Below are 13,179 nucleotides of genomic sequence, written 5' to 3'. Positions count from 1 at the left end.
TCCTAATTTTCTGTTAGGGTTTACTAATATAGAGAACAAAAAAATAAAAGATGAGGCTGAAGTGGAAGTAGGAAGAGAGCAAAGGAGGAGGAGATGATTCAAGTTTGGACAGGTTGAGACTGAGATGCAGAAATGTATAACAGGTAGATTAAGGCTGGGTTTAGGACTGTAGGTAGTAGGTTTTCACACTACATCTAAGAAGTACAAAGATCACAGCTGACCTGTAGAAACAGGGAGGCTGCTGAAGAAAAGGACAGAAAGAAAAGAATGTCACCTAGAGTCTTAGGTAGCACCTATGTTGAGGGAGTATGCCAAGAAAGGAATACAAAGGAATCTGCAAAGCAGTGAACAAAACAAACAAACAAACAAACAAAAAACCTGTGTTGCCAGAATATCCTGGATACCAGAAAGGAAAATGTTTTAAGAAGGGACCAATCAATAATTAGAGAAAAGTTAAAGCACATTAAGGATTAAGAGCCACTTGGTGGCTATTTCATCACTGGAGCCTAAGTGAAAACATCCTCTTTAATAAAGAATAGAGATGAAATAAAACTCTGAGGGAAATGTGAGGTCATGGGACATTCGAATTTGAGATGAAGATAAAACTGAATATGATTCCAATTTAAAATCATTCAGCAAACTAAATTTTTCTCAGAATCTATGTGCTTAATAAGGTAAATAATGTAAAGGTCTCATGTTATGAAAACTTTTAAAGTAAAAATCAATACAATTTTCCTTAAAATACATGTTACTTTCCTAGTCACAAATACATACAAATTTTGATTTCTACAATGAATAAAATACTTAGATTCGGTAATTTTTTGGAAAGTAAGATAATGTGAATCACTGAGATATAAATATTAAAAGTAATTACTAACTTCTAAAATTATGCTTGAAATTAAAGTAATAATGAAAAGATGGACCAAGAAACAGAAAATTAGATATGGGTCCTGTATTTGTTTGGGAGGGTGGGGGTTTACTGGGGATTGAACCGAGGGGCACTTAACCACTAAGCCACATCCCCGGCCCATTTTATTTTTTATTTTGAGAGGTCTCACTAAATTGCCGAGGCTGGCCTCAAACTTGTACTCCTCCTGCCTCAGCCTCCAAATCACTGGGATTATAGATGTACAGCACCACACCTGGCTCTGGGTCCCGCATTTGACTCTATTAATATAAGCAAAATATCCAATCTGATTTAATTGTTATTATACTACAAAGGGGTTAGAATTAGATTACTTTCCAAGATACTTCTAAATTCTAAAATCCTGATTCTCTAAACCATGTATTCGAAAAAAAAAAAAAAAAGGGCAGGTGCCATTATCTTATTAAACCTAAGGAGACCAAAAAGGGCAGAGAAGAGAGAGTATCTAATTAGTATAGCAAAGTCTTACTTGGATTGCATGTTGGACCAACTGGACTCTCCCATCTTTGAGGTGAATCAAACTCACCCCCATCTTCTTCAGTATTTCTAAATGTTCAGGGTTAGTGGCCATGAAATCTCTGGCTCTCAGAGGGGGTTTAGCTCCACTCCTGAAACTCTCCTCTCTGCTAAAAATAATTATAGGCAAGGCTTTAAAAATTATGAATTAGAATTACAGAGAAAACATAGAACAAATTAAAATGTTAGATATTCGCAAATTTGCTGATTTTAGAACTAATAAAACAGAAATAGCTAGAACATTTATTTTTCTACACATAATTTAGGTTATTAATAAGTTGTATAACTTTCAAATATACTTTCCAGTTATAAAAGCATATATATCATCTAGATAAGGCAGTATTAGTCAACAGTACTCAAACTCTTTGAAGACATAGAGTAGGTAGTGTCTGTCTCTCAAAACACAGTTTTTTTCTCCCAATATTTAAAACAAAACAATATTTGTATTAGTGAATAATGCTCACTTAAAATTTTTTTTTAACTTCTTTATAATGGCCTCCCTAATGTAACTATCTGCAAAAAAATGAACACATCAAATCGAACAGAATTTAAACCAAGAATCAGTAATACCTTTAAAAATAAAAACAAAACAACAAAACCCTGGTTTTCACTACCCACCAACTACAGACACAGGAAAAAATATTTTATTATGCATGTATCCTCTATATAAAAATGAGCTAGAGATATTAAAAACTGTTACATTCTGCCCACTACTATTACTCAGTTCATTAAACAAAGGATTCATTGAAAATTTCCAAAATAATACATGACTGCAAATCAGTTTCACTGTGTAACTTTACTAATAATACAATGAGTGATATTTTTGTTGTAAGTGAATGCCTTGGCTCATGGAATATGCTCCTTAAGCTCTCTGTCATCTACCAAGAATTAACTGTGGTGTGCGCACGTACAGATGTGCAACGACAAATCCCATCAGTGAGTGTAACTATAGTGCACTGATAAAAAACGTGTGTGGGGGGGAATAATTAATTTTTGTATTAATAAACACAAAATTATACATTACACTCTGCTGATGCCTCTTGGACAGCTCTTATCCACCACATTTTTCAAGGGTTCACGAATGCTCTGCGCATACAATGGATCATTAGGAAAGAGAATCTGAGTATTTGGACAAGTCCAATCAAAATTACTGTCATCCAGTTCTGTATATTCTGAGGTCTACAATATAAAAGAATTTTATATAAATAAAAATGATTTTACTTTACATTTCATTTAAAAGAAACATTTAACAAAAACATAAGAAAATACTATATTTACTTTTTCTCTTAGCATACATGTATTTATTAAATTCTAGTCATGGATTACCTTTTACTTAGAAAATAAAACAAATACATAGAAATGTAAAAAAGAATAAGATACTTAAGTGAAAAACTCACTGTGTTCTTCTTAGAGATGCTTTGATTTGTAGTAGAGAGCCAAAGGGGCAACAGATGAGCTTCTGTGGTAAAGATGTAATCTTCTATGTCAAAAATAATGTCTTCTTTATCAGCAAATAATAGATACAGATATTTAAACATTTCAGCCAAGAAGAAAGAATCCATTCTAAAAATAAAAAGTCACAAATAAACAAACACATTAAAAACATCTAAATGTCAACTACTGAAAGACAGTCAAGGTTGATGACCTTGTCTACACCAATTTTAATGTCCAAAGATCTATAGAATCTCTCACTTCCCCAGTATCAGAATAACTGTGACTCCAAGTATATTTTAAGGAAATAAAAAAAAGACCAGAGGAGCTGCCTCACACACAGACACACTAAATCTTGTTAATAATGAAGATAAGGTTTTTCTATAGGCCTCTAATGAGGGGAAGTTCTCTATTTTTTCTATGAAGGATCAATAGCAGAAAGGTGACCCAGATGAATTTTACTAGTGAAATCCATATAAGAATTTTCAACTAACCAGGCGTGGTAGCTCACGCCTGTAATATCAGCGGCTCAGGAGGCAGAGGCAGGAGGATCGTGAGTTCAAAACCAGCCTCAGCAATGGCCAGGTGCTAAGCAATTGAGACCCTGTCTCTAAATAAAATTTTAAAAATGGGGCTGGGGATGTAGCTCAGTGGTTGACTGCCCCTGAGTTCAATTCCTAATACAAAAAAAAAAAAAAAGAATCTTCAACAAATATTAACAGAATCGGATGAAGTGATATGACTTTGATAAATTTTATTATGCAGCCATTTAAGTGATAAATAAGAAGGCTTTAAGGGTAAAGGAAACCATTTATAAGAAGTCAATGAAAAAAGTACAGCATGAAGTCACGTGCACTATAATTCTAACTTTATAAATATTTATATATCTGTCAAGACGAGAATGAGGAGGAAAAAAAGGGGGTAAAGGATATGTGCCTTTACAAATGACTTAATGTTATAATGTTTTAATAACATTAAAAAAAGTTTAAATAAAATTAAGTGTCAGGAAAAGAGCATAGCTCATTGATGGAGTTATAGTAACATCAAATTTATTTCCTGGTCCAAAGCTTCCAAGGTTTTGGCAGTAATAAATAACTTAATAGTTTACTAGACAGATTGCACAGTATCAAACCTCTGGCCAAATATACAAATATCCTGGTATACAGTAGGCACTCAATAAACATTTACTAAATTGAAAAGTTTAAAGAACATTACTAAATAAGCTGGAGAGGCATCAGACTACAATAGTGGAGAACATTGGCTTTGGATACAGAAAGATCATCCACCAACCAGCTTTATGATCACTGGGATATTGTATGAGAACTGTTGCTTCAGTTTACTCTTCTGTAAAAGGAATATAATAATAAACTCACAACACTGATATAAAGACTAAATGAGGTATTATTTAGCACAGTACTTAGCATATACATGAGATCAATGCTACAGCCCTCCTTTTCTTATTATAAATGATTTCTTATTTTGGAACAAAAACTCACTTGTAAAGTTTCAAAATTGTTTTGCTCATTTTGGATGTTACTCTCATAAGAATGGACAAAAAAACTTTCCCTTCAACTTGTAATACACTTATCATAATTTAACCCTGAAGGGCTGATAGTTACCATCATGAACAAATGTTATTTTGAGAATTGTAGACTAGTAAGCAAGACATTTGACAAATTTGAGAACAAATTATAAAACATGATTTGTAAATATTTAAAAGAATAAGATCACTAAAATTTAATGAATTGGGTAAAATCAGCAAGTTGAATATAATATCCTATGATCTAATTTGTATTTAAAAGCCATAAACAAGCCAGGCGAGGTGCCACACACCTGTAATCCCAGTGGCTCAGGAGACTGAGACGGGAGGATCGCAAGTTCAAAGCCAGTCTTAGCAAAAGCAAGGTGCTAAACAACTCAGTAAGACCCTGTCTCTAAATAAAATACAAAATAGGGCTGGAGATGTAGCTCAGTGGTCAAGTGCCCCTGAGTTCAATCTCTGGTACCAAAAAAAGAGAAGAAACCATACATAAACAGATGCACAAATGCACAAATGCAAACACGTAGGCATTAAAAATATATGGAAGGCTATCAAATTGCTAACAAATGCTAGCTTAGGCAGGAAGAAGAAAGTGTCTTTAAAAGGATTTTCATATACTCTTTTTTTTTTTTGCCCTTTAAATTCTTTTTGGTAATCATGGATTAGGAAAATAGGGTATTTTGAAAAACCAAGCGTGCACGTGTGTCTGCACGCATGCGTACATTCAGGCCTTGGAGCACGTGGATGCTAGTAAGCTAAAGGATCCTGCCAGCAGAATAAGCAACCAAATGCAAAAAGCCTGTCCCTGAAAGCTCTCCAGTGCCATAGCATGAGGCACCAGTCATGATCCCACCCAAAATTCTTTCTAATAATTTGTTTGAGAAAAATTTAAGGTATGCTTATGCAAAATGCAGATCACTGAAACTAAGTTTAGCTTAGAGACTGAAACTGACTGAGATAACAGTCAACATCGTTTTGGTCTAGAAACAGAATAAAAAAACAGCCAAGGAAATTTTGCTGGGATGGATATAAAGTTCTAAGTTTACACTAAAAAAGAAATTGGTTGCTCAAGAGCAGGGTGGAGAACATCCATTTGTCAGCAGGCTTTGGTTAAGCATCTGAGACCAGCTGGGGTCAGTCACAAGCTCACTGTGAGTAGAACACAATAAAGCTGTTAAAAGTCTAATGCAGGCGTAATAACAAGTATAATAAAGATCAGTAGTTGTCAACCATTTTGGGGGTGAAATGTATCTGAGAGGCAAAATGTCCCATGAGGAAGAGTAAGTTGGTGAAGGAGTGACCCTCACTAGATAGAAGTGTGAACTTGTCAGCCTCTGAGAAAATTAGCAATCCTCTGTCTGAATTCAGATGTTTATAGTGCTGCTGTGCTGGGCATATCTTGAGTTTGGGTAATTCTAGACAATTTTTGTGATGTTGGGGACTGAACCTAGAACCTTGTAACTACTAGGCAAACACTCTACCACTGAGCTACATCCCCAGTCCATGGACATGATATTTTGAGAGATATTCTACATACTGGAATAAAATCAGAACAGAGCAAAGGCAGTTGTAAGAGGTCCAGAAACTATCAGAAAAGGAATATTTGGTGGGAAAAAGAAAGACGTGAAATTTTGGAAAATGGAACCCCCCCCCAAACTAGTAAATCATATTTTCTTCTGTAATATCTCCATCTGTCTCTCTTTTGCTACTATAGCATATATCTGTGGTTCCAATTGTTTCTTTCCATATATGCTTTATTCACCAACTATAAATTATGGGAGGGCAGAGACTGGTTCTAATTTATCCTTTCATCCTCACACCTAAGTGCAGTGCCTGGCTGACAGTAGGTGGTTAATTATTGTTCTTTGAATATAGTAGTTGTCAAAATCCAATGTGCACTGACTAGAATTCTGATTTTTAGCTAACTGTGTAATCTTGAGCAAGTTCTCTAATTTTTCTTTGCCTTGGTTTCTTTATCTTTAACATGAAGATCATAACACAAGTATGCTTCAGGGGACAGTTGTAAGATCAGAGTTAAATACAGAAAATGCCCAGAAGACTGCCCGGAGTCCAGGTGACAGTCAACAAATGTTCCAGCTATCCACGGTATCTGCTTTCATTTCTTGCTGTTATCTGTATGCCTGCTTCCAGAAACCTACCCATTTCTTACCAGCTGTGGTCAGGTAAAGGGGTTACCAACAATCTGAGTGAAGGACTGAGGGACAGTCCTGTGAGTAGATGATGACTGCTCTGTTTCTCGTGTCTTTATTCCCTGAAACTTCTTTTGTCTTCTAACTCTTGCTCATCCTTCAGGACTCAGGATCCTGCAGGAACTTCTCAGTGACTATCACATCCCAACTGGCCTTCGCGTCCCTTTCATGTATTTCACAGCACTTATGCAATGTTTTAACAGTCTGTTTATCCAAAAAATAAAAGTCTGTATATCTGTCTGTCCTCAGTGACAGAATGGACGTTTCTTCATAGCTTTAATCCTTAAAAACTGCCATAATGCTAACACAAGAGAGGCCTCAGTAAATATTTATGGAATGGACATTTGCTAATAAGCAAACAAGTTCAGTTAGCTGGATAACTGATCTTAGAATAATTGGAATGTTGGTGAATAGCAAATTGACCAAAGTGTGCTTTTTATAGCTTGAATACTTCATGCCATCCATACCCATCTAGTATCCAGTGAAACAGCAACTACCACTGAGGGTCTTACCCACCCCTCCAAATCAGGAACAGAGTAAGAGTACACACATTAACCATGATGTGTTTTTGTGAAATGTTAGACCGAATACTATTAATCATCCAGATCTTTCATCATTATCTTGATAGTTTCTAACATCACACACAACATAAAAACTGTTAACAAAGGGGGGAAAACATTTCGAACACTCCTAATACCAAGGTTCTGATATTCAACAATTATTCATTCATCCATTTAAAACTTATTTGAGCACTTATTATATGCTATGGTAAAAATACAAACCTTTTGAAAAATTTTAAATGTGTCTATTCAAAAGAGCTTTAAAAATAAACACAATTGCACCCTCCACTATACTTTATCAAAACATTAAACTTAGCTGAATCCTAGCATGTATTTGTATTTTGTGCCGTTTCAGTTACCCTAACAAAAGGGGGAGTTAGCAGTTGTTTTACCTGTCCTCATGACTTCCAGTACGAACATCCTTCATGGCAGCAAATCCGCAAGGCACTCTAGCATACTTATTTAGATTTTCAATAAGTGTTTTCCCTACTTCAAGGTAGTAAGGATCTCCTGTAGCCTATTAAAAAGGAGAATATATATATATACACACACACACACACATATATATATAGCTTATATATTACCCATTCATTTATCAAATATTTATTGAGTACCTCCTGGTGCCAGGCACTGTATCAGGCACTGTGATGCATGTTACACAGAACCTAGATCTGAAAATAAACCATGGATCCGCCTCACAGAATTTCTTAAACAATTGAAAATATGCTCAATTGCAAACTTTAGCATTTAGATTAAATTTCTAATGCCCCAAAAGGTTTCCAGAGACACATGCTTTAGAAAGCAGCTTTAGAAAACCCAAATTCTCTTGAAAGAATTGTTTGGCTAAATATGTTGAAAAGGCATAAAATGTACACATAAAATCTTATATCTTTCAATAACTTTATGGGCTAGAAGAGTATAAATGGTGATATATCCAACCATTATAACATTAAATGTCAATTTCTATTATAAAAGAGTGAGAGATCCAACAGGGAATGGGGCTAAAAAGCAAAGAAAGGTAAAATATCTTACTTTATATAAGAAATAGGTACTTTCTGCAAATTCTGGCCTTAAAGGATGTTGAGCCCAATGTACCCTGAAATCTGTAGTAAATGCCTGAAAAAAAACATAAAATGTGATTAAAAGAATGAGCAGGCATTTCTAGAATATAAAGTGGCATATATTAACAGATAAAAGTAATTAAAATATCAATCATATATTTTCATTTATAAAACATAATTTTTCACTGCTAAAATCACAATTAATTTTTACCAAGGCTACCCTTTTTATTAATTAAATGGATTACTCTGCAAATAGCCATTTGAGCTCTTAGGAAATCAAGAAAACTCAGTAAAAAAGTGATGAAATTCAGTAACTCTTAATACATGAATCCTGATGGTTTATATAATTGCGTTTTCTTTTTTTCCTTTTCCCACCATTTCCTCTTTTATTTTTGGTCCTGGGGATTGAACTCAGGGGCATTCAACCACTGAGCCACATCCCCAACCCTATTTACTTATTTTTTTTTTTAATTTTTTAGTTGTAGTTGGACACAATACTTTTATTTTTTACTTATTTTTATGTGGTGCTGAGGATCGAACCCAGGGCCCTGCACGTGCTAGGCAAGCACGCTACCACTGAGCCCTAGCCCCAGCCCCAGCCCCCAGCCATATTTTGTATTTTATTTAGAGACAGGATCTCACTGAGTTGCTTAGTGCCTTGCTTTGAACTCATGACCCTCCTTCTTCAGCCTCCTGAGCCGCTGGGATTACAGATGTGCACCATTGCGCCCAGCTTGACCATTCCCTCTTAATTATCACTTACCTAGTCCTCATAATTCCTTTTAAATTTCTTTAACTGACAAAACCATATGTGGTACACAATATGATGTTTTGATATATGTGTATACATTGTGGAATGGTTAAATCAAGCATTTCCTAAACATTTTTTTTGTGTGATGAGAAACATTTAAAATCTACTTTCATAGCTATTTTCAAGTATATATATTTGTATCTTAACATTATTTTAGTATATATTTTCTTTTCTAACAACCTCAAATCATTTGTGGAAGGGGACAAAGGAATTGATTAAAAATAAATCTTACTCTATTTGAAATTTAAATCTCTCAATAACAGAGCCACCTGTTCAAAAAAGAGGAAACCAAAATCTTTATAGGAATCAAACAAAAATTTATGTGATAGATGTATTTGTTGAAACCTCATTTTATTCTTCCTGAATATGAACTTTCTCCATTGCCATGTCCTACTGACCTAAAGGCTAATAAAACAATACTCTGTAAAACAAATGTATCAGGGAGCATTCTGAGTTAGTGGAATGCTTAGAACTCTCACAGAGAGTAAATAATCAGGGACAGAACAAGGCCATCACATTTGGAAATTTGTAAAGGTACATTTCTGGAAAGCCAAAAGGCATGCTATTAAAATTTTGTCATATAGATCTAGTAAGAATACTTATTATTAATATAATGTTAAAATTAAAAAAAAAAAAGAGTAATTCACAGCCAGTATGAGCAAGGCCAGATATTCTCCAAATTTCCAGGAAGCATGTGTGACCAGCAAAAGTACACTTAATGTAAACAGGCATCAAACAAATCTTAGAAAATAAAAGATGACAGGATCTCCCTAGCAGGTAGGTACACATGGAAAGTTAAAATGAGAGACTATTAGGGTGCTGAGGACACAACTTAGTGGTAGACAGCCTAGCATGTGTGAGGCCCTGGATTCAATTGCTAACACCATAGGAAAAAAAATTGACAATACTGCAATGGCATGGTTTAGAAAGGTTGACAAACACTATGTTGGAATTTCTTCTTCTTTTTTTTTTTTTTTTTTTTTTTTACAAAAAAATTAATAATGGCATTATCCAAAAATTAAGCTGCTCACTTTGATACATGAAGAAAAGCAAAAACAGGGGCTGGGGGTTGTGGCTCAGTGGTAGATGCTCGCCTAGCATACACAAGGCACTAGGTTCAATCTGCAGCACCACATAAATGTAAAATAAAGATACTGTATCCACCTAAAACTAAAAAATAAATATTAAAAAAAAGAAAACATATAATGTTACATAAACAACAACAAAAAACCTATTTAACCAGGGGAAAATTAATTAAAAAGAGCAAACATGTTGCAAACATGTTATGAAGATGTCATTTTTTTTTAAATTAGCAATTTACAGTATATATGTAAATGAGAATTCTAAAGATTACTTGCTTACCTCTGGTAGAAAATTGTGTTTTTTAATAACTTGATATAGCATTTCATGAGTTTCAATAGCAGGTCTAATATCCCCCTTTAAAACCTAGAAGTCAAAAACCACAAAATGACCCAATAAAATATGAGTTAATTTTATATATAGTCATTTTACAAATGGATATGAGTATATTAAGACACCTTTGGAAAGGGACTATATTTTGTCATTCAATTTTAGAGATTATAAATGTACTTAATTAATAATCATTTTATTTTAATATCAACAAAATGTACTAGGAGAAGAAAAGTGAGGAATGCTGGAATGAATCTGACCTTTCTTCTGCACATACATGACTACACCACAGTGAATTTTTATCTTTATGCACATCTATAATGCAATAATTTTAAAAAACTATAAATAAGTAGAAGAAAAGTCAAGGGAGTAAAGGAAACGGGGGGAAGTAATGGGGACTGAATTGGAACAAATTATATTCCATGCTTATATAATGTCAAAATGAACCCTAACATTACGTATAACTATAATGAATTTAAGAAGAAAATGTCCTCTCCATACCTGTAAGCCTGGAAAAAAGGCAAGCAAAGCATCCATCCACGTCCGAGCATTCAGCATTGGTTTGTGGATATGCACATCAAGTAGAAGAGGGGGCTGGCTGATGTACCTCATTATGGCATCATAGTGCTAAGAGATTATAATAATATGTTCATTAAAATAGACTGAAAGACACGTGCTACTCTAAATATACTAAATAGTGCAGTCAAGAAATTAAGCCTGAATTTATGTTCATAAATAAATTCACATCTGTTAACTGTAGAAATACTTGAATTATTTTAGATGGAATTTTTTTCTGAAACATATATTCTCCCTTATGTCCTTTAAGTCAGATGCAGAATACTAAGGACTGTATTTAATATGAGATTTTTAGAGGAGTAAATCCAAACATCCCTACCTCCTTTTGGGATCAGCCTGTGGTTAGCACGCCTTTTCGGCCCAATGATGCTCTTAGCTCTCCTTGGAATACAGTCACAGGCTTCTATGTTACAGACTTAGTTTTCTCCTGTGTCTAGGAAGTTTGGTGCATTCTCAGCTAACTGGTGCTGAAGTTAACATAACATCACTGTTCCTACTCATGGTCTCCTATCTTTGCTTTTTACGCTCTTAGCAACTTTTTCTCTTTCTTTTGTCTTCTCCTTGGTATGTCTCAGCTTTCTAAAGAGGACAAGCTGTGTTTATGAGCCAACAAAAGGTTATCTGTCCAAATTCACCTCAAGAAAAATCTTACTGTAATCTAACAAAGAATATATGTGATAGTATTTTTAAAGCATTCAATTGATAATTTAGTAGGGCATATAATAGGTTGTTTGGTTATTGTTGTTACTTTGCTAGCTTGTCTACTCTTTGCTAATCACTATTACTGAGTACCTGCCACGTGTTAAGGCACTCTTCTAATCACTTTATGTATATGTATGTTTATTTAATCCTCCCAATAGCCATATAAATAGTATTAATACTTGCTTTTCATAAATGAGAAATAAAGGCCAACAGGGTTATTAAACTTGCCCAAAGTCACAAAACTAACAGGCAGTACAATCAAGATTTAAAGCAGGATGACTCTCATACTTTTACCCTCTTACTGTCTCACATATGTAATGTGGGTGAACTGATGGGGGTGGATGAAAGAAAGGAAAGAAAGAAAGAAAGAAAGGAAGAAAGAAAGAAAAAAAGTAAAAATTATGCTTAAAAGAACATAATGATATAGCCTATGAGTTTGCCATATTAATTTCAGTTTGCTTCACTTACAAAGGCAATGCAATTGAGCTCAACAATCACCCCACTCCCCCAAAATTATGACTGTGGTGCTGATTCAGTCCTGACCCTTATAAACCTGCTTCTGAAATGCACTGTCATTAGTTTCTCCAAATTCTGCTCTATTTGGTATCATCAAGGACTAAGCCAAACTTTCAAGATTCAAATAAAATTGGATTCCAAAGGAAAAAGCTAACTGTGACTTATTCCAATAACTGTCTTCCTTGCACAAAAGATTAGGTAAAACTCAAATCTACATATTTTATTACTTATTGGCAAATCTAGAAAATTTCTGATAAAAGATTAAAAAACAAAACTATTATGTAAGTTAATTTTTTGAAATGTATGTAGCTTTTACACTGTCTCTGTCTAATATCATCAGGGAATTCTGACAAAAAACTACCAAACATTTAAAAACAAATTATTTTTTAGACTGCAACTCAGGCAATTGAGTTTCTATCAAAATCTTAAATGAAATTGGCTATAAAATTAATACAAAATTTGATCAACTTACTGTATTAAATCTTTCCAGAAAACTGTCATCTCCAAGTAAGACATAGGCTTTCAAGAGATACTCATAATATGAATCAATCCCTGCTCCAACTCCACTATCTATAGAAAATACATATAAATGATCTTTTATTAAACAAGTCTTAAAAATTCTTTATAGAGTACAAATGAGGGTACGAGTATATCAATAATGAAAAATTAGTCTAAACACGAAATTGTTTAAAGTAAAAATTATACATTTACAGAAATATTAACCCTACTATATAAATAATAGTTCCCTTGTTGATAATAGTTGTTTTTTTCTTTTAAAATCACTTTGTAAAATTGTTTACAAAGGGCTTATTTAAGAGCAAGAGATATTAGAAAAGACATATGGAAGATGGAATAGAAACAACAGTGATTTAGATAACAGGAATTACAAAGAAATAAAGGTGAAAGGGATAAAATACCTAA

At 33.9% G+C, this 13,179-nt stretch overlaps 1 protein-coding gene across 3 annotated transcripts in view; it reads right to left on the bottom strand.

Annotated features, from left to right (window-relative positions):
• Nucleotides 1-13,179, bottom strand: part of EDEM3 (ER degradation enhancing alpha-mannosidase like protein 3) — a 73,278-nt gene that overhangs the window by 23,124 nt on the left and 36,975 nt on the right. For 2 of the 3 annotated variants that reach the window (XM_081299033.1, XM_081299035.1), the window contains 8 exons: nt 12,731-12,828; nt 10,966-11,091; nt 10,417-10,500; nt 8,215-8,298; nt 7,575-7,699; nt 2,839-3,004; nt 2,466-2,620; nt 1,395-1,551 (listed from right to left, as the gene is read on the bottom strand). In XM_081299033.1, the coding sequence (XP_081155159.1) occupies nt 1,395-1,551; nt 2,466-2,620; nt 2,839-3,004; nt 7,575-7,699; nt 8,215-8,298; nt 10,417-10,500; nt 10,966-11,091; nt 12,731-12,828 (995 nt within the window). The remainder of the gene's footprint in view (nt 1-1,394; nt 1,552-2,465; nt 2,621-2,838; nt 3,005-7,574; nt 7,700-8,214; nt 8,299-10,416; nt 10,501-10,965; nt 11,092-12,730; nt 12,829-13,179) is intronic. The other variant, XM_081299034.1, reaches the window with a different exon arrangement.

This window comes from Spermophilus citellus (genome assembly GCF_964194105.1).
Source record: "Spermophilus citellus genome assembly, chromosome: 6".
Lineage (NCBI taxonomy): Eukaryota > Metazoa > Chordata > Mammalia > Rodentia > Sciuridae > Spermophilus > Spermophilus citellus.
Note: the sequence above shows the minus strand (reverse complement) of the source record. Positions and strands in the feature narration are given on the sequence as shown.